We start from the raw sequence: 21,569 nt of genomic DNA, 5'->3' as shown, positions 1-21,569 counted from the left end.
CCGTGAGTTTGTCCAGGATTGGTTGTATTTAGAATCGGTTGTATCTAAATGACAATTTGATATATGCCTGTGGATATGGAGGGTTGGTTTATGGTTCTGGGGTTTGAGTAAGGAGACAAAGCTGAACGATTTATTATGTCTATGCTGTCTGACTATGTGTGTTCTTTGCTATTAAAGGATCTCAGTTGCAATGTAGGGGGTCTCTCAGAGAATTCATTGAGAGACACTGAATTTATCTGACAGGATTGTGATAGAGCTGATATAATTAAAGATGGACTTTGATAACTAACTCTGACTTGTGTGTGGTTTGCGCTCATGATTTGGTAAATAGAGGAAATTTCCATGAGACCTCACACACTGCCCCCATACAACCTCGGAGCCTTCCTCCAGACACCCAAAACGTGCATCCGGAGTTGTGTAGGGCCCTGAGATGCCCAGCTCCATCTTTCTCTGAGGTAAAGTGGAGTCAAGGTAAACTGAGATTGATTCTCCTGGGTCAGAATCGATTCTGTCTGGATCAGCACTCTCACCGTAAGGAGCCCACTGACGGAGGTGACTAATAACTCACATACACATTTCATTACCCTTTGCACACAGATGGCCCGTCAGGTTTAAGGTTGATGGAGGATAACACTGCTGTGCATCGCCACGTCATATACTGTAGACCAATTAGACCTAACCACTCGCTCTCTGCATCCTTCACATATCCTTCCATCGCTGCTGATGCCATTCATCACTATGGATTCACTGTGGATTCACTGTGGATTCACTGTGGATTCACTATGGATTCACTGTGGATTCACTGTGGATTCACTATGGATTCACTATGGATTCACTATGGATTCACTGTGGATTCACTGTGGATTCACTATGGATTCACTATGGATTCACTGTGGATTCACTGTGGATTCACTATGGATTCACTATGGATTCACTGTGGATTCACTATGGATTCACTGTGGATTCACTGTGGATTCACTGTGGATTCACTATGGATTCACTGTGGATTCACTGTGGATTCACTGTGGATTCACTATGGATTCACTATGGATTCACTGTGGATTCACTATGGATTCACTGTGGATTCACTGTGGATTCACTGTGGATTCACTATGGATTCACTATGGATTCACTGTGGATTCACTGTGGATTCACTGTGGATTCACTATGGATTCACTATGGATTCACTATGGATTCACTGTGGATTCACTATGGATTCACTGTGGATTCACTGTGGATTCACTATGGATTCACTATGGATTCACTATGGATTCACTATGGATTCACTGTGGATTCACTATGGATTCACTGTGGATTCACTGTGGATTCACTATGGATTCACTGTGGATTCACTATGGATTCACTATGGATTCACTATGGATTCACTGTGGATTCACTGTGGATTCACTATGGATTCACTATGGATTCACTATGGATTCACTATGGATTCACTATGGATTCACTGTGGATTCACTGTGGATTCACTATGGATTCACTATGGATTCACTGTGGATTCACTGTGGATTCACTATGGATTCTTGCAAAGGCTAAAAGAGTATTACTGTGGTCTTGATTGATTCACATAGCTCTGCCAATGGTAAGTACTGTTCTTCGATGTTAGAGTGTGGTTTGGTTAGTTGGTGTAGACATTGACAACCCTGAGGTATACCAAGCGTTTTCATTTTATTTATCCACAATAAAACAAGCAAACGTTTCAACAAAAAAAAAAAGTTACAATTGAAAACATTGAAGAAATCAACATACTGAATATGGATGTACATCCTTAAACAAAAGAGAGATGTTTCACCTTGAAAAGTACCACAAATGAAAAAAATATGAACAAGTATGATGGCAGTTTGAACATGATCTACTTATATATTTCCCGGGCAATTTCTTCTACTCAAATTTCAAATGATTGACTTTAACACTGACATTGAGTAAATGGACCTATAAAGACACAGAGAAATATGCTTCCAAATGAGCTTACTGTACAATAACATCAACAAAAAGCAAGAAAGATTATACACTGATATCTCAACCACCGCTAACTGCTACACCAACGCCAGCCCCGTAAGAGAAACATCTCTAAAATATCTACATCCTGTCTTTATTTGAATAACCCCTCTTTAAACAAAAGGACTGGTATTTTAGTTACTCAACGGTAGACGTATAGAACAAGATTGGTTTAACAAAAGTCTACAATAATGCAGAGTTGTAATTGGTTTAAATCCACAACAACCTGGGGAAGCTATTGAGTGACAGTTACTCTGGGTACGCTAAGCACTTGACTATCTACCGTTGAGCATTATAGTTGGATCAAATTCATCAGGCATAACTAACGCCACCCCTTTGGGGTCCTCTGTAGGACACTAGCACAGCGGACAGTGAGTGGCCTGCCTGCCTGCCTGCCTGCCTGCCTGCCTGCCTGCCTGCCTGCCTGCCTGCCTGCCCACTACCAACCATGCAAAACTGAACAGAGTGACAGAGAAAATCATGCAAAGCAGTTGGTTTGTTTTCTTCCCCCGGAACCGACACAGTTCTGGGACAAGAGAGTGACAGGAAATCACAGCAGGGTCCTTCCCATTCAGAAAGCTCTTCGAGTTTCCTTTTTGGGCCTGTCCCTTCGATGACATCGCCGTGTGGCTGTAATTTGATTGGATGGCTGTTGCCAATGGGTCCCAGAGCGGGAGGGTCCCACATAAAACGTAATAGATTTCATTACGAGGTGGAAAAATATAGGACATTGTCATAACGAGTGGTGTGGGGTTGTTGTCTGCACAAGGGTGTGTCTCCCCGATGCTGTAGCCCAACAAAGGGTTAATAGTCATCGTAAGTGTTGAGGTCAGTGAAGTATGAATTGGTGTAAATCTTCCCGGCTCGCTGGGGGTTGAAGTACTTATTTCTTTCCTCCAGAATCAGGTTGTTCTTATTGAAAGCCTGTGAAGGACAGAGAGAGAAAGAGAAAGAGAAAGAGGGGGAGGAAGAGGAAGATGGAGAGGAAGAGTATGAGGAAGATGATGATGAAGAGGGAAGAGGAAAAGAGGAAAAAAGGAAGGGAATGAGGAAGAGGATGAGACACAGGGAGAGAGAGAGAAGAGAGAGTTAGTGTCAACTGTATTGAAACACCATGGTATAATTAAACAATAAGGCCCGAGGGGGTGTGGTACATGGCCAATACCACGGCTAAGGGCTATTCTTAGGCACGACGCAAAGAGGCCACATACCACAAACCCCAGAGGTGCCTTATTGCTATTATAAACTGGTTACCAACGTCATTAGAACAGTAAAAATACATGTTTTGTCATACAACGTGGTATACGGTCTGATATACCACGGCTGTCAGCCAATCAGCATTCATGGCCTCAAACCACCCAGTTTATTCTGATGCTTCAGTCGAAATGGCGAATGAAAAAGCTAAAGCTAAAGGGAATGTATCCAACAGGAAAATAATCATTGGAGCAACAACATAACAATCAATGGGAGGTCACTGCATGAATGAAGCATACCATCTCAAAGAACAAGGCCAGAGCATTGACGATAACAACAGGCTGGCAACAATAATAACCGCTGAGGAAGTACAGTGTACTATGGTGAGATAACAAGGTCTACTGATCTCGTCTCTAATGGCTCCACATCAGCCTGCCAGTGAATAATCAAGTCAGAATATAAGGAAGCGCCACAGGGTATCTCTGTTCTGCCCTTCTCTATGGTTCTGTGAAGATACCGTATGGGTCTGTGAAGAGGCCGTATGGTTCTGTGAAGATGCCGTGTGGTTCTGTGAAGATACCATACGGTTCTGTGAGCTCAGTACAACCTCAGCAGGTTGTTTAATTGTTGTGTGTCCCTCTGTCTCATAAATTTGGCCATGAAGTGTAAGGCTGTGACGATACAAACTCTTTGGACCTTTAAAAACCTGCTGTATGTAAAATGTTGTGTGCTATAGCTTGGCAAATAAATACATGTGAATGGAGGTGAAAATATAATGATGTTTGTTTCCACCATTAGGGCTGTTTTCCTAAAGAAGTTAGATCCGCTTTGTGTTTTGTTTAAATGCCAAGCTAGTAACGAGTATCGCGATACTGGTATCATCCCGGTCCTAGATAAGTCTACCCTGAAAGTCCCTGGAGGCGAAATAATTCAGCAGGTGATGATGCTGCATTTTGTTCTTGATTGATGGATCCGTATATGAATTCACGGGAGATGTGAACGCTGAGCACATATAATATTATTCTATAATAATTCTATAATATTATTCTATAATAATTCTATAATATTATTCTATAATAATTCTATAATATTATTCTATAATAATTCTATAATATTATTCTATAATAATTCTATAATATTATTCTATAATAATTCTATAATATTATTCTATAATAATTCTATAATATTGTTCTATAATAATTCTATAATATTATTCTATAATAATTCTATAATATTATTCTATAATAATTCTATAATATTATTTTATAATAATTCTATAATATTATTTTATAATAATTCTATAATATTATTCTATCCCCATTACATTTTCATGACTTGCATTGAGTGACCGACAAAACATAACTCAATGTCCAAATAATGTGTTATTACTTGAGTCTAAAAAGTCAATTTCCATGTCTAAAAATTGAATTAATAAACTACCCATTTTATGCTCACCTTTATTTCTTAAAAGTCTAAATCAGTCTAAAACTGTAATATCTAGTATCTCTTAGTGGTCCCATGGCTGAACTCAACAATTAACCAGGCTTCTTCTAATCTGACTTTATAGTGTTTTTAGTGCAGTTCAACAAAAGCTGTTTGGGTGGCATTAGACATAGAGAGAGAAAGCAGACAGCTACGGAGACAGTGAAATGAGTTTACAACAAGTTCTCTTTCTCCATGGTAACCCATCACTTCACTTTAGAATAACAGAACCAATACGAAGGGTGAAATAAAGGGGAAGACAGAACATAGAACAACCAACACATGCAGATGAAAGGTGTCAGAACATGGCGGACGTTTCAGAACGGAAAGAGATGAGTGGAAAATACACTGCCTTCTCAAAGGTCTATGGGTAATCCAATGGCAGGGGTGGACAACTCTGGTTCTGAGGAGCCACAATGTCTGCTGGTTTTCATTATTTCCTTCAGATCCAGACCTGGGAGACCAGCTGATCTAGACCTGGGAGACCAGCTGATCTAGACCTGGGAGACCAGCTGATCTAGACCTGGGAGACCAGCTGATCTAGACCTGGGAGACCAGCTGATCTAGACCTGGGAGACCAGGTGAGCGCACTCTCAGATCAATCAACGAATTGATCAACATGACTGGATCAATTAAAAGCCTGAACAAAGTGAAGCGCGATATACGAGAGATGCGCTATCCCTAAAAGCACCAAAGCTACTGACTGACTGACTGACTAAGTACCAGAGAGAGAAGAGAAAACCAGCAGACATTACGGCTCCCGAGGACCGCAATTGCCTTCCCCTGGCCCTATGGGATGAGTATGAAAGAATGGGATTCCTGAGCAACGACAGAGAAACTGAATCTACCCTGACCTGACGCACACAGGAAGCATCACAGGAAGTGGGGGCACGGTGGAGAGGAAGAGGAAGTGGAAGGAGGTTGTTCATAGGCTAGGAGGTGGGTCAAGAGGCGGGATGTTGTAGAGGTCAGAAGTCAGTAGAAAGTTAGTAGAAAATCTCCAAGCCACGCATGGACACGCCCATGTTAGTAGACAGAGGCTGGCACATGCCGGGGTCGTCCAGGGTCAAGAGTACAGACACATCGGGCTGCGGGAGGAGAGGAACGGGCAAGAGTCATCCTTAATGGATCCACAAAGGATGAGACAATGGATGAAGTTCTACTGTACCCAAGGGACCACATGGTCATCCTATGCCCTCTATAAGGTAGGACACACTATGGCGGCATTCAAAATGACAATATTTCAGCTAAACTCACTGCCTTTGTCTCAATGGCACTCAATCTTTCAGAGCTCACCTAAATGATAAAGATGTTATTTTAGTCATTATTATTATAGTGGTGCCAGGTGTTCATCTTTTCCCTATATTACAAAATAAAATGACAGAATCACTCATTGCACTTTGTTTTAAAAATGTATATTCAAAAGTACAACCCAGCTATTAAACAAGAGTAAAGACTGAGGCAGAATACTCCTCAGAAAATAAAGACTAAGCATTGTCCATATTCATTTTTCTCTGTCCATAGCTGCAAACTGGATTCCACTCACACACCAGACTCTAATTACATGATAGATGGACACTTCTCAAATCTTTATTCTGCTATGAAAACTGCATTCCAAGATATTAGTTCTGCACCAGAGAATCCGTTCACTTTAGACAGTGTGTCTGTTCAGTCATTTATAGAAGATGGATACTCTTCTGAAAGTTAGCTCTCTGTCCACACTAGCTAAACTAACATAATAGGCTAACTCGCTAGACTAACACAATAGGCTAACTCGCTAGACTAACACAATAGGCTAACTCGCTGAACTAACATAATAGGCTAACTCGCAAGACTAACACAATAGACTAACTCGCTAAACTAACATAATAGGCTAACTCGCTAAACTAACATAATAGGCTAACTCGCTAGACTAACATAATAGGCTAAATCGCTAGACTAACATAATAGGCTAACTCGCTAGACTAACTCAATAGGCTAACTCGCTAGACTAACTCAATAGGCTAACTTGCTAGACTAACATAATAGGCTAACTTGCTAGACTAACTCAATAGGCTAACTCGCTAGACTAACTCAATAGGCTAACTCGCTAGACTAACTCAATAGGCTAACTTGCTAGGCTAACTCAATAGGCTAACTTGCTAGGTTAACATAATGGGCTAACTCGCTAGACTAACTCAATAGGCTAACTCGCTAGTCTAACATAATAGGCTAACTCGCTAGACTACCTCAATAGGCTAACTCGCTAAACTAACATAATAGGCTAACTCGCTAGACTACCTCCATAGGCTAACTCGCTAGACTAACGTAATAGGCTAACTCGCTAGACAAACTCAATAGGCTAACTCGCTAGACTAACATAATGGGCTAACTCGCTAGACTAACTCGCTAGACTACCTCAATAGGCTAACTTGCTAGACTAACATAATAGGCTAACTCGCTAGACAAACTCAATAGGCTAACTCGCTAGACTAACATAATAGGCTAACTCGCTAGACTAACTCGCTAGACTACCTCAATAGGCTAACCCGCTAGACTACCATAATAGGCTAACTCGCTAGACAAACTCAATAGGCTAACTCGCTAGACTAACTCAATAGGCTAACTCGCTAGACTAACTCAATAGGCTAACTAACTAGACTAACATAATAGGGCTAGACTTGCTAGACTAACATCAATAGGCTAACCCGCTAGACAAACATAATAGGCTAACTCGCTAGACTAACATAATAGGCTAACTCGCTAGACAAACTCAATAGGCTAACTCGCTAGACTAACTCAATAGGCTAACCCGCTAGACTAACATAATAGGCTAACTTGCTAGACAAACTCAATAGGCTAACTCACTAGACTAACATCAATAGGCTAACTCGCTAGACTACCTCAATAGGCTAACCCGCTAGACTAACATAATAGGCTAACTCGCTAGACAAACTCAATAGGCTAACTCGCTAGACTAACATAATAGGCTAACTCGCTAGACAAACTCAATAGGCTAACTCGCTAAACTAACTCAATAGGCTAACTCGCTAGACTAACATAATAGGCTAACTCGCTAGACAAACTCAATAGGCTAACTCGCTAGACTAACTCAATAGGCTAACTCGCTAGACTAACATAATAGGCTAACTTGCTAGACTAACTCAATAGGCTAACTCGCTAGACTAACATAATAGGCTAACTCGCTAGACTAACTCGCTAGACTACCTCAATAGGCTAACCCGCTAGACTAACATAATAGGCTAACTCTCTAGACTAACATAATAGGCTAACTCGCTAGACAAACTCAATAGGCTAACTCGCTAGACTAACTCAATAGGCTAACTCGCTAGACTAACTCGCTAGACTAACATAATAGGCTAACTTGCTAGACTAACTCAATAGGCTAACTCGCTAGACTAACATAATAGGCTAACTCGCTAGACTAACTCGCTAGACTACCTCAATAGGCTAACCCGCTAGACTAACATAATAGGCTAACTCGCTAGACAAACTCAATAGGCTAACTCGCTAGACTAACATAATAGGCTAACTCGCTAGACAAACTCAATAGGCTAACTCGCTAGACTAACTCAATAGGCTAACTCGCTAGACTAACATAATAGGCTAACTCGCTAGACTAACTCGCTAGACTACCTCAATAGGCTAACCCGCTAGACTAACATAATAGGCTAACTCGCTAGACAAACTCAATAGGCTAACTCGCTAGACTAACTCAATAGGCTAACTCGCTAGACTAACTCGCTAGACTAACATAATAGGCTAACTTGCTAGACTAACTCAATACGTTAACTCGCATAAAATAATGGCTCAACTTGACTTTCCAAACCATGCCTTGTGTCAACAGAAATCTGGTCAGAGAGAATTTAACTAACTAATATTATTGATGTATTATTTATTTATACTAGGAGGTTCCTACTGTTATTAAAAACGAAGACCTGCAACCTGTTCAGCCCGATTTAGTCACCTAAGCTATGTACATTGTGATATATTTTGTTAGCAACTTATGAGAAAGCAGTGTACATCTAAATGGCTATAGACACAGAACAGTGCAGTCACACAGGGTAGATGCAGGACCACAAGTACAGAAGAGCTACAATACTATAGACCAGCCCAGAGGTTTACAATACTATAGACCAGCCCAGAGGTTTACAATACTATAGACCAGCCCAGGTGTTTACAATACTATAGACCAGCCCAGAGGTTTACAATACTATAGACCAGCCCAGGTGTTTACAATACTATAGACCAGCCCACAGGTTTACAGTACTATAGACCAGCCCAGAGGTTTACAATACTATAGACCAGCCCAGGGGTTTACAATACTATAGACCAGCCCAGAGGTTTACAGTACTATAGACCAGCCCAGTGGTTTACAGTACTATAGACCAGCCCAGGGGGTTATAAATACTATAGACCAGCCCAGTGGTTTACAGTACTATAGACCAGCCCAGGGGGTTGCAGTACTATAGACCAGCCCAGGGGGTTACAGTACTATAGACCAGCCCAGTGGTTTACAGTACTATAGACCAGGTTTACAGTACTATAGACCAGAGTGGTTTACAGTACTATAGACCAGCCCAGGGGTTAGTACTATAGACCAGCCCAGGGTTTACAGTACTATAGACCAGCCCAGGGGTTTACAGTACTATAGACCAGCTCAGGGGTTTACAGTACTATAGACCAGCCCAGTGGTTTACAGTACTATAGACCAGCCCAGGGGGTAGCCTTTACAATACTATAGACCAGCCCAGAGGTTTACAGTACTATAGACCAGCCCAGGGGTTTACAGTACTATAGACCAGCTCAGGGGTTTACAGTACTATAGACCAGCCCAGGGGTTTACAGTACTATAGACCAGCCCAGGGGTTTACAGTGTTAGACCAGCACAGTTTACAGTACTATAGAAGCCCAGTGGTTTACAGTACTATAGACCAGCCCAGTGGTTTACAGTACTATAGACCAGCCCAGTGGTTTACAGTACTATAGACCAGCCCAGTGGTTTACAGTACTATAGACCAGCCCAGGGGTTTACAGTACTATAGTAGCCCAGTGGGTTACAATACTTTATTACAGTACTATAGACCAGCCCAGAGGTTTTACAGTACTTAGGGGTTACAGTAAAGGGGTTTACAGTACTATAGAAGCCCAGTGGTTTACAGTACTATAGACCAGCCCAGGGGGTTACAGTACTATAGCCCAGTTTAGTAGTCTTTACAGTACTATAGACCAGCCCAGGGGTTACAGTACCAGCCCAGTGGTTTTAGACCAGCCCAGTGGTTTACAGTAGACCAGCCCAGGGGTTACAGTACTAAGACCAGCCCAGGGGTTTACAGTACTATAGACCAGCCCAGTGGTTTACAGTACTATAGACCAGCCCAGTGGTTTACAGTACTATAGACCAGCACAGAGGTTTACAGTACTATAGACCAGCCCAGAGGTTTACAGTACTATAGACCAGCCCAGTGGTTTACAGTACTATTGACCAGCCCAGGTGTTTACAATACTATAGACCAGCCCAGTGGTTTACAGTACTATAGACCAGCCCAGGTGTTTACAGTACTATAGACCAGCCCAGTGGTTTACAGTACTATAGACCAGCCCAGAGGTTTACAGTACTATAGACCAGCCCAGGGTTTACAATACTATAGACCAGCCCAGAGGTTTACAGTACTATAGACCAGCCCAGTGGTTTACAGTACTATAGACCAGCCCAGGGGTTTATAGTGGTTTACAGTACTATAGACCAGCCCAGTGGTTTACAGTACTATAGACCAGCCCAGGGGGTTATAAATACTATAGACCAGCCCAGTGGTTTACAGTACTATAGACCAGCCCAGGGGGGTTACAGTACTATAGACCAGCCCAGTGGTTTACAGTACTATAGACCAGCCCAGTGGTTTACAGTACTATAGACCAGCCCAGTGGTTTACAGTACTATAGACCAGCCCAGGGGGTTGCAGTACTATAGACCAGCCCAGGGGTTTACAGTACTATAGACCAGCCCAGGGGTTTACAGTACTATAGACCAGCTCAGGGGTTTACAGTACTATAGACCAGCCCAGTGGTTTACAGTACTATAGACCAGCCCAGGGGGTTACAATACTATAGACCAGCCCAGAGGTTTACAGTACTATAGACCAGCCCAGGGGTTTACAGTACTATAGACCAGCTCAGGGGTTTACAGTACTATAGACCAGCCCAGGGGTTTACAGTACTATAGACCAGCCCAGGGGTTTACAGTGCTATAGACCAGCACAGGGGTTTACAGTACTATAGACCAGCCCAGTGGTTTACAGTACTATAGACCAGCCCAGTGGTTTACAGTACTATAGACCAGCCCAGTGGTTTACAGTACTATAGACCAGCCCAGGGGTTTACAGTACTATAGACCAGCCCAGTGGTTTACAGTACTATAGACCAGCCCAGGGGTTTACAGTACTATAGACCAGCCCAGGGGGTTACAGTACTATAGACCAGCCCAGTGGTTTACAGTACTATAGACCAGCCCAGGGGGTTACAGTACTATAGACCAGCCCAGTGGTTTACAGTACTATAGACCAGCCCAGGGGGTTACAATACTATAGACCAGCCCAGTGGTTTACAGTACTATAGACCAGCCCAGTGGTTTACAGTACTATAGACCAGCCCAGTGGTTTACAGTACTATAGACCAGCCCAGTGGTTTACAGTACTATAGACCAGCCCAGTGGTTTACAGTACTATAGACCAGCCCAGTGGTTTACAGTACTATAGACCAGCCCAGGGGTTTACAGTACTATAGACCAGCCCAGTGGTTTACAGTACTATAGACCAGCCCAGGGGGTTACAGTACTATAGACCAGCCCAGTGGTTTACAGTACTATAGACCAGCCCAGTGGTTTACAGTACTATAGACCAGCCCAGTGGTTTACAGTACTATAGACCAGCCCAGGGGGTTACAGTACTATAGACCAGCCCAGGGGTTTACAGTACTATAGACCAGCCCAGTGGTTTACAGTACTATAGACCAGCCCAGTGGTTTACAGTACTATTGACCAGCCCAGGGGGTTACAGTACTATAGACCAGCCCAGTGGTTTACAGTACTATAGACCAGCCCAGTGGTTTACAGTACTATAGACCAGCCCAGTGGTTTACAGTACTATAGACCAGCCCAGTGGTTTACAGTACTATAGACCAGCCCAGTGGTTTACAGTACTATAGACCAGCCCAGTGGTTTACAGTACTATAGACCAGCCCAGTGGTTTACAGTACTATAGACCAGCCCAGTGGTTTACAGTACTATAGACCAGCCCAGTGGTTTACAGTACTATAGACCAGCCCAGGGGGTTGCAGTACTATAGACCAGATCACATTTCATCTGTAACATGCACCAAATACAACAGGTGAGCTGACAAGGTAAAAATATGTCTTTCTGCCCCTAAACAAGGCAGTTAACCCACTGTTCCTGGGCCGTCATTGTAAAATAAGAATTTGTTCTGAATTGAATTGCCTAGTTAAATAAAGGTTAAATAAATTAATAAAAAATATATATAGGTGAGCCTGGAAGATCCTAGACTTACACAGAGTGTGTTAGTATACAAACCTTAATGGCCTCCAAGGAGTCGTATTTGTCCAGTTTGTTGATGTGGTTAGTGATGGAGGTGTTGAGTGGTGATGCTGAGATGGGGTGGATGACTGTAGCATCGTGAGACTGCTGCTGATAGCGCTGGCAGTAGGTGTACACCAGTAAGGTGACCAAACAACCCAGGATAGAACTACTCAGGCCTACAGCGATCATATGGAACACGTTGAAATCTGGAGAAGGGAAGTTGAGAGAATACATTATCACACTACCACACACCATGATCACACTATCACACCACATTATCACGCTACCACACTTCATTATTACACCATCACGTTACATTATCGAATTGCATTATCACATTACATTATCACACTTTATTATCACACCATCACACTACATTAGCACATTACATTATCACAATACCACACACCATTATCACACTACATTATCACACCAAAACACACCATTATCTCACTGTCCCACTACATTATCCCACTTTAATACTACATTATCACATTATCCCACTACATTGAACACATACGCACTCATACCTCCACATCTTCTCTCCTCCTGACTGGAACGAGCGATGGAGACTTCTTTAAATAAAGAAAATAAAAAGAGATAATGAACAGAAGCACAGACTTGTTACCCTGAACAACGGGATAGATACAAGGGACGTGTGTGAGCATTATATTGAGACTGAACCAGAGGATGATGAAGCCCATCACTAGGCACCTGAAGAGGCTTATGATAAGTAACACATGATAACTAGTGAGTGATAAGTAAGTGTATCAGGCCTAATTAATAGAAATTAAGTACACAACTCTTCTAATGACCCTTGGAGTGGCATGGTCATTCCCATTCCTATTCATATTCCTTTTCCTATTCCCATTCCCATTCCCATTCCTATTCCCATTCCTATTCCCATTCCCATTCCTATTCCTATTCCTTTTCCTATTCCCATTCCTATTCCCATTCCCATTCCTATTCCCATTCCTATTCCCATTCCTATTCCTATTCCTATTCCCATTCCCATTCCTATTTCCATTCCTATTCCCATTCCTATTCCCATTCCTATTCCCATTCCTATTCCCATTCCCATTCCCATTCCTTTTCATATTTCTATTCCTATTCCCATTCCCATTCCTATTTCCATTCCTATTCCCATTCCTATTCCCAGTCCTATTCCCATTCCCATTCCCATTCCTTTTCATATTTCTATTCCTATTCCCATTCCTATTCCCATTCCTATTCCTATTCCTATTTCCATTCCTATTCCCATTCCTATTCCCAGTCCTATTCCCATTCCCATTCCCATTCCCATTCCTTTTCATATTTATATTCCTATTCCCATTCCTATTCCCATTCCTATTCCCATTCCTATTTCTATTCCCATTCCCAGTCCTATTCCCATTCCCATTCCCATTCCTTTTCATATTTCTATTCCTATTCCCATTCCTATTCCTATTCCTATTCCTATTCCCATTCCTATTCCCATTCCCATTCCCATTCCTATTCCCATTCCTAGTCCCATTCCCATTCCTATTCCTATTCCTATTTCCATTCCTATTCCCATTCCCATTCCTATTCCTATTCCCATTCCCATTCCTTTTCATATTTCTAGTCCTATTCCTATTCCCATTCCCATTCCCATTCCCATTCCTATTCCTATTCCCATTCCCATTCCCATTCCCATTCCTATTCCTATTTCCATTCCTATTCCCATTCCCATTCCTATTCCTATTCCTATTCCCATTCCCATTCCTTTTCATATTTCTATTCCTATTCCTATTCCCATTCCCATTCCTTTTCATATTTCTATTCCTATTCCCATTCATATTCCCATTCCTATTCCCATTTCCATTCCTATTCCCATTCCTATTCCCATTCCTATTCCCATTCCCATTCCCATTCCTATTCCCATTCCCATTCCCATTCCCATTCCCATTCCTATTCCTATTTCCATTCCTATTCCCATTCCTATTCCTAATCCCATTCCCAGTCCTATTCCCATTCCCATTCCCATTCCCATTCCTTTTCATATTACTATTCCTATTCCCATTCCCATTCCCATTAAAACAGATTAGTGATAAGGAGCTAGACACACACTGGTGTTTCAGACAAATAAAGCGATTCACACTTATCCCCTAATTAGGTAACTGTCATAACACTGCAGCATACTTATAAACTAAGATCGGCTACTGTCATGGAGTACGTTACAAAGGGAAGGATGAGACCGTTTTGAAGAAATTCAAATGTTTTATTATCTATGGGTTGCTAAGTGTTAGATAGTCCAAAGTGTGCATTCACACTATGTGGAAGACGTCAACGTGTGTGTGTGTGTGTGTGTGTGTGTGTGTGTGTGTGTGTGTGTGTGTGTGTGTGTGTGTGTGTGTGTGTGTGTGTGTGTGTGTGTGTGTGTGTGTGTGTGTGTGTGTGTGTACGTGTGTGTGTGTGTGTGTGTGTGTGTGTGTGTGTGTGTGCACGTGTGTGTGTGTGTGTGTATGTATGTGTGTGTGCACGTGTGTGTGTGTGTGTGTACGTGTGTGTGTGTGCACGTGTGTGTGTGTGTGTGCACGTGTGTGTGTGCGTGTGTGTGTGTGTGCACGTGTGTGTGTGTTCTATTACCCGGTATAACGTTGGAGTCAGGTGGGCAGGCCCTGGTCTCAGTGTGACTTCCTGAACATTGGTTTCCAGTAGGGAACAGGACATTACAGTGTCGAACCCGCAGCTGGGACCCAGAACTGTCACACTGGCACCATAGGGACCAGTTAGACCAACTCTCTGGAGACAGAAAACAACCAAACTATTATAACTGGACTGCTGTGTACACACGTTTACATTCAACTGTGTAACAACTGCCAAGAGACAAATCATTATGAACAATGAATGTTTCTAGCAAACAAACAACTTTCTCACAAACAGCTAGTAGACAGACAGGAACTAAAGCAGGTTGCATGTGACGTGTGTGTGTGTGTGTGTGTGTGTGTGACTGTGACTGTGTGTGTATGTGTGTGTACCTGGACACGATTGTATGTTACAGAGAGCCTCTTCAGTGTGTAGTCCCAGACAGATATCTCCTCCGTAGGCTGGTGGGGGGTTGTTGCAGGTGCGTGACCTCGTATAGTGTCCCCCTCCACACGTCACTGAACACTTAGACCAGCCAGACCAGCACGACCAGCTACCATCCACTACACAGCAGGAGAGAGAGGGAGACAGGTGTTGTGGAGAACAAGAGGTTGGTGTAGGCATGTGTGTATATCTACGTGAGTATGTGTACCCATGTCAGTATGTGTCTACATGAGTATGTGTTCCCATGTCTGTATGTGTTCCCATGTCTGTATGTGTTCCTGTCAGTGGAGTGTATTCAAGGTTGCCAAGGGAAACCAGGCTTCCCCAAAAATTGACCAAGAAAAAAATAAGTAAAAAATATATATATTTACATTGATATGTTTTTAGTCTCTCTGTGTTTCAGAATTGTCCTTGGATTTGCAAGTGGCTGCATGTATGTCACCGGAGAAAGAATCCAAGCGAGCGAAACAGCCATGAAGACACATTTCAATTGAATGCATTCAGTTGTACAACCTACTAGGTATCTCCCATTCCATCTATCTGATACTGTCTGTTCAAAAGGATTATGACAGCCTCCCGAGTGGCGACGCGGTCTAACATGCTGACCAGACTGGACACGTCACGTGTGCGAGCGTCGCAAAATACATTTAGAAATCTATATTATTCAATTATTGTACCCACACTGCTCGCGCATGCCAACAAGTGTCTGCGATGCCAAGGGCTAAAATAGAAGTCCTTTCTATTTCTGACGCAGATCGCGGTGTATGTCCTGCCTCTCCCATCTCCTCATTGATTTACAGAAGCAGATACCCACGTGTCATCTCCTCATTGGTTACACCCACGTGGGTGATTGAAAGATGAAATGTTTTGCCGGCTGTCGTGGTAAAAGTATAGATGCCAATCACCATAAGTTCAAATATGAAAAAGCCTGAAAGGAGGAGAGAGGACTAGAAACGATTCGGTTGGCCGTTTTATGTGTGGATTAATTGTTGGAGTAGAAGACCTTGTGCGTTTCAGGTAAAATAAAAACTCAACGTTTATATCCCTGGACAAATTAGCTAGCAAGTGCAAGCTAACTAACGAAATTGCCATAAATGTTTAATGCTTTTCGACCTGTCCCCAAATTAATGTCATTGGTTCAGAGTTTGTTTTGATATTTGAACCTGCGTGTCGTGATCGCATTTGGTGTAGGGGGACAAAATACAGTTTTGCATGATGGCCCACGCAGCCCGTTTGGGTTCCGTGTAAGGCACTGCATCGCAGGCTTCACTACAGATCCAGGTTCGATTCCAGGCTGTGCCACAGCCGGCTGTGACCCGGGAGACCCATGAGCGTTGTCGGGGTTAGGGGAGGGTTTGGCTGGCTGGCTGGGATGTCCTTGTCCCGTTGCACTCTCGTGACTCCTTGTGGCGGCCGGTGTTTCCTCCAACACATTGGTGCGGCTGGCGGGTTTGTGTTTCAGAGGACGCATGGCTCTTGATCGTCGCCTCTCCCGAGTCCGCACGAGAGCTGCAGCGATGGGACAAGACTGTAACTACCAATTGGGGAGAAAAAGGGTAATAAATAAAGAGTATGAAATTGTTGCAACCCCGTAACACTGAATGCAAGGGAAGCCAGCGAGCATTTGGACTCCCTTGTGAATGGTTCTGGCACATCAAAAAACAAGTGTCAAAGGAAGCCAGTTTGGATTTGATATGGAGGGAGGAGGGAGGACAGGAGAGTATGGAGGGAGGGGGGAGGAGTTGATATGGAGGGAGGACAGGAGAGTATGGAGGGAGGGGGGAGGAGATGATATGGAGGGAGGAGGGAGGACAGGAGAGTATGGAGGGAGGGGGAGGAGTTGATATGGAGGAGGAGGAGGACAGGAGGACAGAGAGTATGGAGGGAGGGGGAGGAGTTGATATGGAGGGAGGAGGGAGGACAGGAGAGTATGGAGGGAGGGGGGAGGAGTTGATATGGAGGGAGGAGGGAGGACAGGAGAGTATGGAGGGAGTTGATATGGGAGGGAGGACAGGAGAGTATGGAGGGAGGGGGGGTATGGAGGGAGGAGGGGGAGGAGTTGATATCTATGGAGGAGGGAGGACAGGAGAGTATGGAGGGAGGGGGGGAGGAGTTGATATGGAGGGAGGAGGGAGGACAGGAGAGTATGGAGGGAGGGGGAGGAGTTGATATGGAGGGAGGACAGGAGAGTATGGAGGGAGGGGGAGGAGTTGATATGGAGGGAGAGGGAGGACAGGAGAGTATGGAGGGGGGGGGAGGACAGGAGAGTATGGAGGGAGGGGGGAGGACAGGAGGTATGGAGGGGAGGGAGGAGGAGAGTATGGAGGGAGGAGGGAGGACAGGAGAGTATGGAGGGAGGGGGAGGAGTTGATATCTAGGGAGGAGGGAGGACAGGAGAGTATGGAGGGGAGGAGGGGAGGAAGAGGGATACAGGGAGTATGGAGGGAGGAGGGAGGAGTATGGAGGGAGGGAGGAGAGTATGGAGGAGGGAGGACAGGAGAGGAGGGGAGGGGGAGGAGTTGATATGGAGGGAGGAGGGAGGACAGGAGAGTATGGAGGGAGGGGGGAGGAGTTGATATGGAGTATGGAGGAGGGGAGGACAGGAGAGTATGGAGGGAGGGGGAGGAGTTGATATGTAGGGAGGAGGGAGGACAGGAGAGTATGGAGGGAGGGGGAGGAGTTGATATGTAGGGAGGAGGGAGGACAGGAGAGTATGGAGGGAGGGGGAGGAGATGATATGGAGGGAGGACAGGAGAGTATGGAGGGAGGGGGAGGAGTTGATATGGAGGGAGGAGGGAGGACAGGAGAGTAATGGAGGGAAGGGGGAGGAGATGATATGGAGGGAGGAGGGAGGACAGGAGAGTATGGAGGGAGGGGGGAGGAGTTGATATCTAGGGAGGAGGGAGGACAGGAGAGTATGGAGGGAGGGGGGAGGAGTTGATATGGAGGGAGGAGGGAGGACAGGAGAGTATGGAGGGAGGGGGGAGGAGTTGATATGGAGGGAGGAGGGAGGACAGGAGAGTATGGAGGGAGGAGGGAGGACAGGAGAGTATGGAGGGAGGGGGAGGAGTTGATATGGAGGGAGGAGGGAGGACAGGAGAGTATGGAGGGAGGGGGAGGACAGGAGAGTATGGAGGGAGGGGGGAGGAGTTGATATCTAGGGAGGAGGGAGGACAGGAGAGTATGGAGGGAGGGGGGAGGAGTTGATATGGAGGGAGGAGGGAGGACAGGAGAGTATGGAGGGAGGGGGGAGGAGTTGATATGGAGGGAGGAGGGAGGACAGGAGAGTATGGAGGGAGGGGGGAGGAGTTGATATGGAGGGAGGAGGGAGGACAGGAGAGTAATGGAGGGAGGGGGGAGGAGTTGATATGGAGGGAGGAGGGAGGACAGGAGAGTATGGAGGGAGGGGGGAGGAGATGATATCTAGGGAGGAGGGAGGACAGGAGAGTATGGAGGGAGGGGGGAGGAGTTGATATGGAGGGAGGAGGGAGGACAGGAGAGTATGGAGGGAGGAGGGAGGACAGGAGAGTATGGAGGAGGAGGGAGGACAGAGAGTATGGAGGGAGGGGGGAGGAGATGATATGGAGGGAGGAGGGAGGACAGGAGAGTATGGAGGGAGGGGGAGGAGTTGATATGGAGGGAGGAGGGAGGACAGGAGAGTATGGAGGGAGGGGGGAGGAGTTGATATGGAGGGAGGAGGGAGGACAGGAGAGTATGGAGGGAGGGGGGAGGAGTTGATATGGAGAGAGGAGGGAAGACAGGAGAGTAATGGAGGGAGGGGGGAGGAGTTGATATGGAGGGAGGAGGGAGGACAGGAGAGTATGGAGGGAGGGGGGAGGAGATGATATCTAGGGAGGAGGGAGGACAGGAGAGTATGGAGGGAGGGGGGAGGAGTTGATATGGAGGGAGGAGGGAGGACAGGAGAGTATGGAGGGAGGAGGGAGGACAGGAGAGTATGGAGGGAGGAGGGAGGACAGGAGAGTATGGAGGGAGGGGGGAGGAGTTGATATGGAGGGAAGAGGGAGGACAGGAGAGTATGGAGGGAGGGGGGAGGAGATGATACGGAGGGAGGAGGGAGGACAGGAGAGTATGGAGGGAGGGGGGAGGAGATGATATGGAGGGAGGAGGGAGGACAGGAGAGTATGGAGGGAGGGGGGAGGAGTTGATATGGAGGGAGGAGGGAGGACAGGAGAGTATGGAGGGAGGGGGGAGGAGTTGATATGGAGAGAGGAGGGAGGACAGGAGAGTAATGGAGGGAGGGGGGAGGAGTTGATATGGAGGGAGGAGGGAGGACAGGAGAGTATGGAGGGAGGGGGGAGGAGATGATATCTAGGGAGGAGGGAGGACAGGAGAGTATGGAGGGAGGGGGGAGGAGTTGATATGGAGGGAGGAGGGAGGACAGGAGAGTATGGAGGGAGGAGGGAGGACAGGAGAGTATGGAGGGAGGAGGGAGGACAGGAGAGTATGGAGGGAGGGGGGAGGAGTTGATATGGAGGGAAGAGGGAGGACAGGAGAGTATGGAGGGAGGGGGGAGGACAGGAGAGTGTGGAGGGAGGGGGGAGGAGTTGATATGGCGGGAGGAGGGAGGACAGGAGAGTATGGAGGGAGGGGGGAGGAGTTGATATGGAGGGAGGAGGGAGGACAGGAGAGTATGGAGGGAGGGGGGAGGAGTTGATATGGAGGGAGGAGGGAGGACAGGAGAGTATGGAGGGAGGAGGAGGACAGGAGAGTATGGAGGGAGGGGGGAGGAGTTGATATGGAGGGAGGAGGGCGGACAGGAGAGTATGGAGGGAGGGGGGAGGAGTTGATATGGAGGGAGGAGGGAGGACAGGAGAGTATGGAGGGAGGGGGAGGAGTTGATATGGAGGGAGGAGGGAGGACAGGAGAGTAATGGAGGGAGGGGGGAGGAGTTGATATGGAGGGAGGAGGGAGGACAGGAGAGTATGGAGGGAGGGGGGAGGAGATGATATGGAGGGAGGAGGGAGGACAGGAGAGTATGGAGGGAGGGGGAGGAGTTGATATGGAGGGAGGAGGGAGGACAGGAGAGTAATGGAGGGAGGGGGGAGGAGTTGATATGGAGGGAAGAGGGAGGACAGGAGAGTATGGAGGGAGGGGGGAGGAGATGATATGGAGGGAGGAGGGAGGACAGGAGAGTATGGAGGGAGGGGGGAGGAGTTGATATGGAGGGAGGACAGGAGAGTAATGGAGGGAGGGGGAGGAGATGATATGGAGGGAGGAGGGAGGACAGGAGAGTATGGAGGGAGGAGGGAGGACAGGAGAGTATGGAGGGAGGAGGGAGGACAGGAGAGTATGGAGGGAGGAGGGAGGAGATGATATGGAGGGAGGGGGAGGAGATGATATGGAGGGAGGAGGGGGGACAGGAGAGTATGGAGGGAGGGGGAGGAGTTGATATGGAGGGAGGAGGGAGGACAGGAGAGTATGGAGGGAGGGGGGAGGAGGGAGGACATGAGAGTATGGAGGGAGGGGGGAGGTTTTGATATGGAGGGAGGAGGGAGGACAGGAGAGTATGGAGGGAGGGGGGAGGTGATGATATGGAGGGAGGAGGGAGGACATGAGAGTATGGAGGGAGGGGGAGGTGATGATATGGAGGGAGGAGGGAGGACAGGAGAGTATGGTGGGAGGGGGGAGGAGATGAGGGGGTTCAGGAGGGGGCTGTTTTAGCATCTGGATGAAACACAACCTTTCAGAATACTGTAACGTCTTGGCAACAGGACAACTACAAACTCTCATTGTGCACTTTTTGCTTTGTCCAAGAACTGTAATGTCTCAACGACATGTCAGGATAAGAAAACAATCTCATTGAGCTGTTCTGTCTTTGTCCAAGGACCGCCCCCAAAAAATGAACGTCTCTCAGCAATCACTTGGAACAAAATCTTTTGACTTCATCTGATGAGAAAAGTATATTTTCCGGACAATTCCAGAATTGTTTTTAAACATCTCGGCCTGTAAGGTGCTGGCTGGGGGGAAATTGAAGTTTGCCCTGGTTTTGTCATCTTTCTGTATTTTCCCTATCGTAAACTGACACAGAAGTCGATTCCTTCCCGTGCCTGAAGGATAGTCTCATCTCGACCGGCCGCCGTGGAAAACCAGGAAAGATTCATTTGTTTCAAAAACCAGACGTACGTCAGACATAACTCTCTCTCTCTCTCTCTCTCTCTCTCTCTCTCTCTCTCTCTCTCTCTCTCTCTCTCTCTGTCTCTCTCTCTCTGTCTCTCTC

The 21,569-nt window shown here is 46.0% G+C and overlaps 1 protein-coding gene across 3 annotated transcripts in view; it reads right to left on the bottom strand.

Annotated features, from left to right (window-relative positions):
- Positions 1-1,666: 1,666 nt before the first annotated feature.
- The window catches only part of LOC118362108 (semaphorin-5A-like), a 365,802-nt gene continuing 345,899 nt past the window's right edge, over positions 1,667-21,569 (bottom strand). The window contains exons 18-23 of one of the 3 annotated variants that reach the window (XM_052500408.1): positions 15,280-15,450; positions 14,888-15,043; positions 12,811-12,855; positions 12,275-12,486; positions 5,544-5,777; positions 1,667-2,937 (exon numbers count right to left, since the gene is read on the bottom strand). In XM_052500408.1, coding sequence (XP_052356368.1) covers positions 5,676-5,777; positions 12,275-12,486; positions 12,811-12,855; positions 14,888-15,043; positions 15,280-15,450 — 686 coding nt within the window. In that variant the 3' untranslated portion in view covers positions 1,667-2,937; positions 5,544-5,675. The remainder of the gene's footprint in view (positions 2,938-5,543; positions 5,778-12,274; positions 12,487-12,810; positions 12,856-14,887; positions 15,044-15,279; positions 15,451-21,569) is intronic. The other 2 variants (XM_052500392.1, XM_052500397.1) reach the window with 2 other exon arrangements.

The sequence above is a fragment of the Oncorhynchus keta genome, chromosome 4 (genome assembly GCF_023373465.1).
Source record: "Oncorhynchus keta strain PuntledgeMale-10-30-2019 chromosome 4, Oket_V2, whole genome shotgun sequence".
Taxonomy (NCBI): Eukaryota; Metazoa; Chordata; class Actinopteri; order Salmoniformes; family Salmonidae; genus Oncorhynchus; species Oncorhynchus keta.
Note: the sequence above shows the minus strand (reverse complement) of the source record. Positions and strands in the feature narration are given on the sequence as shown.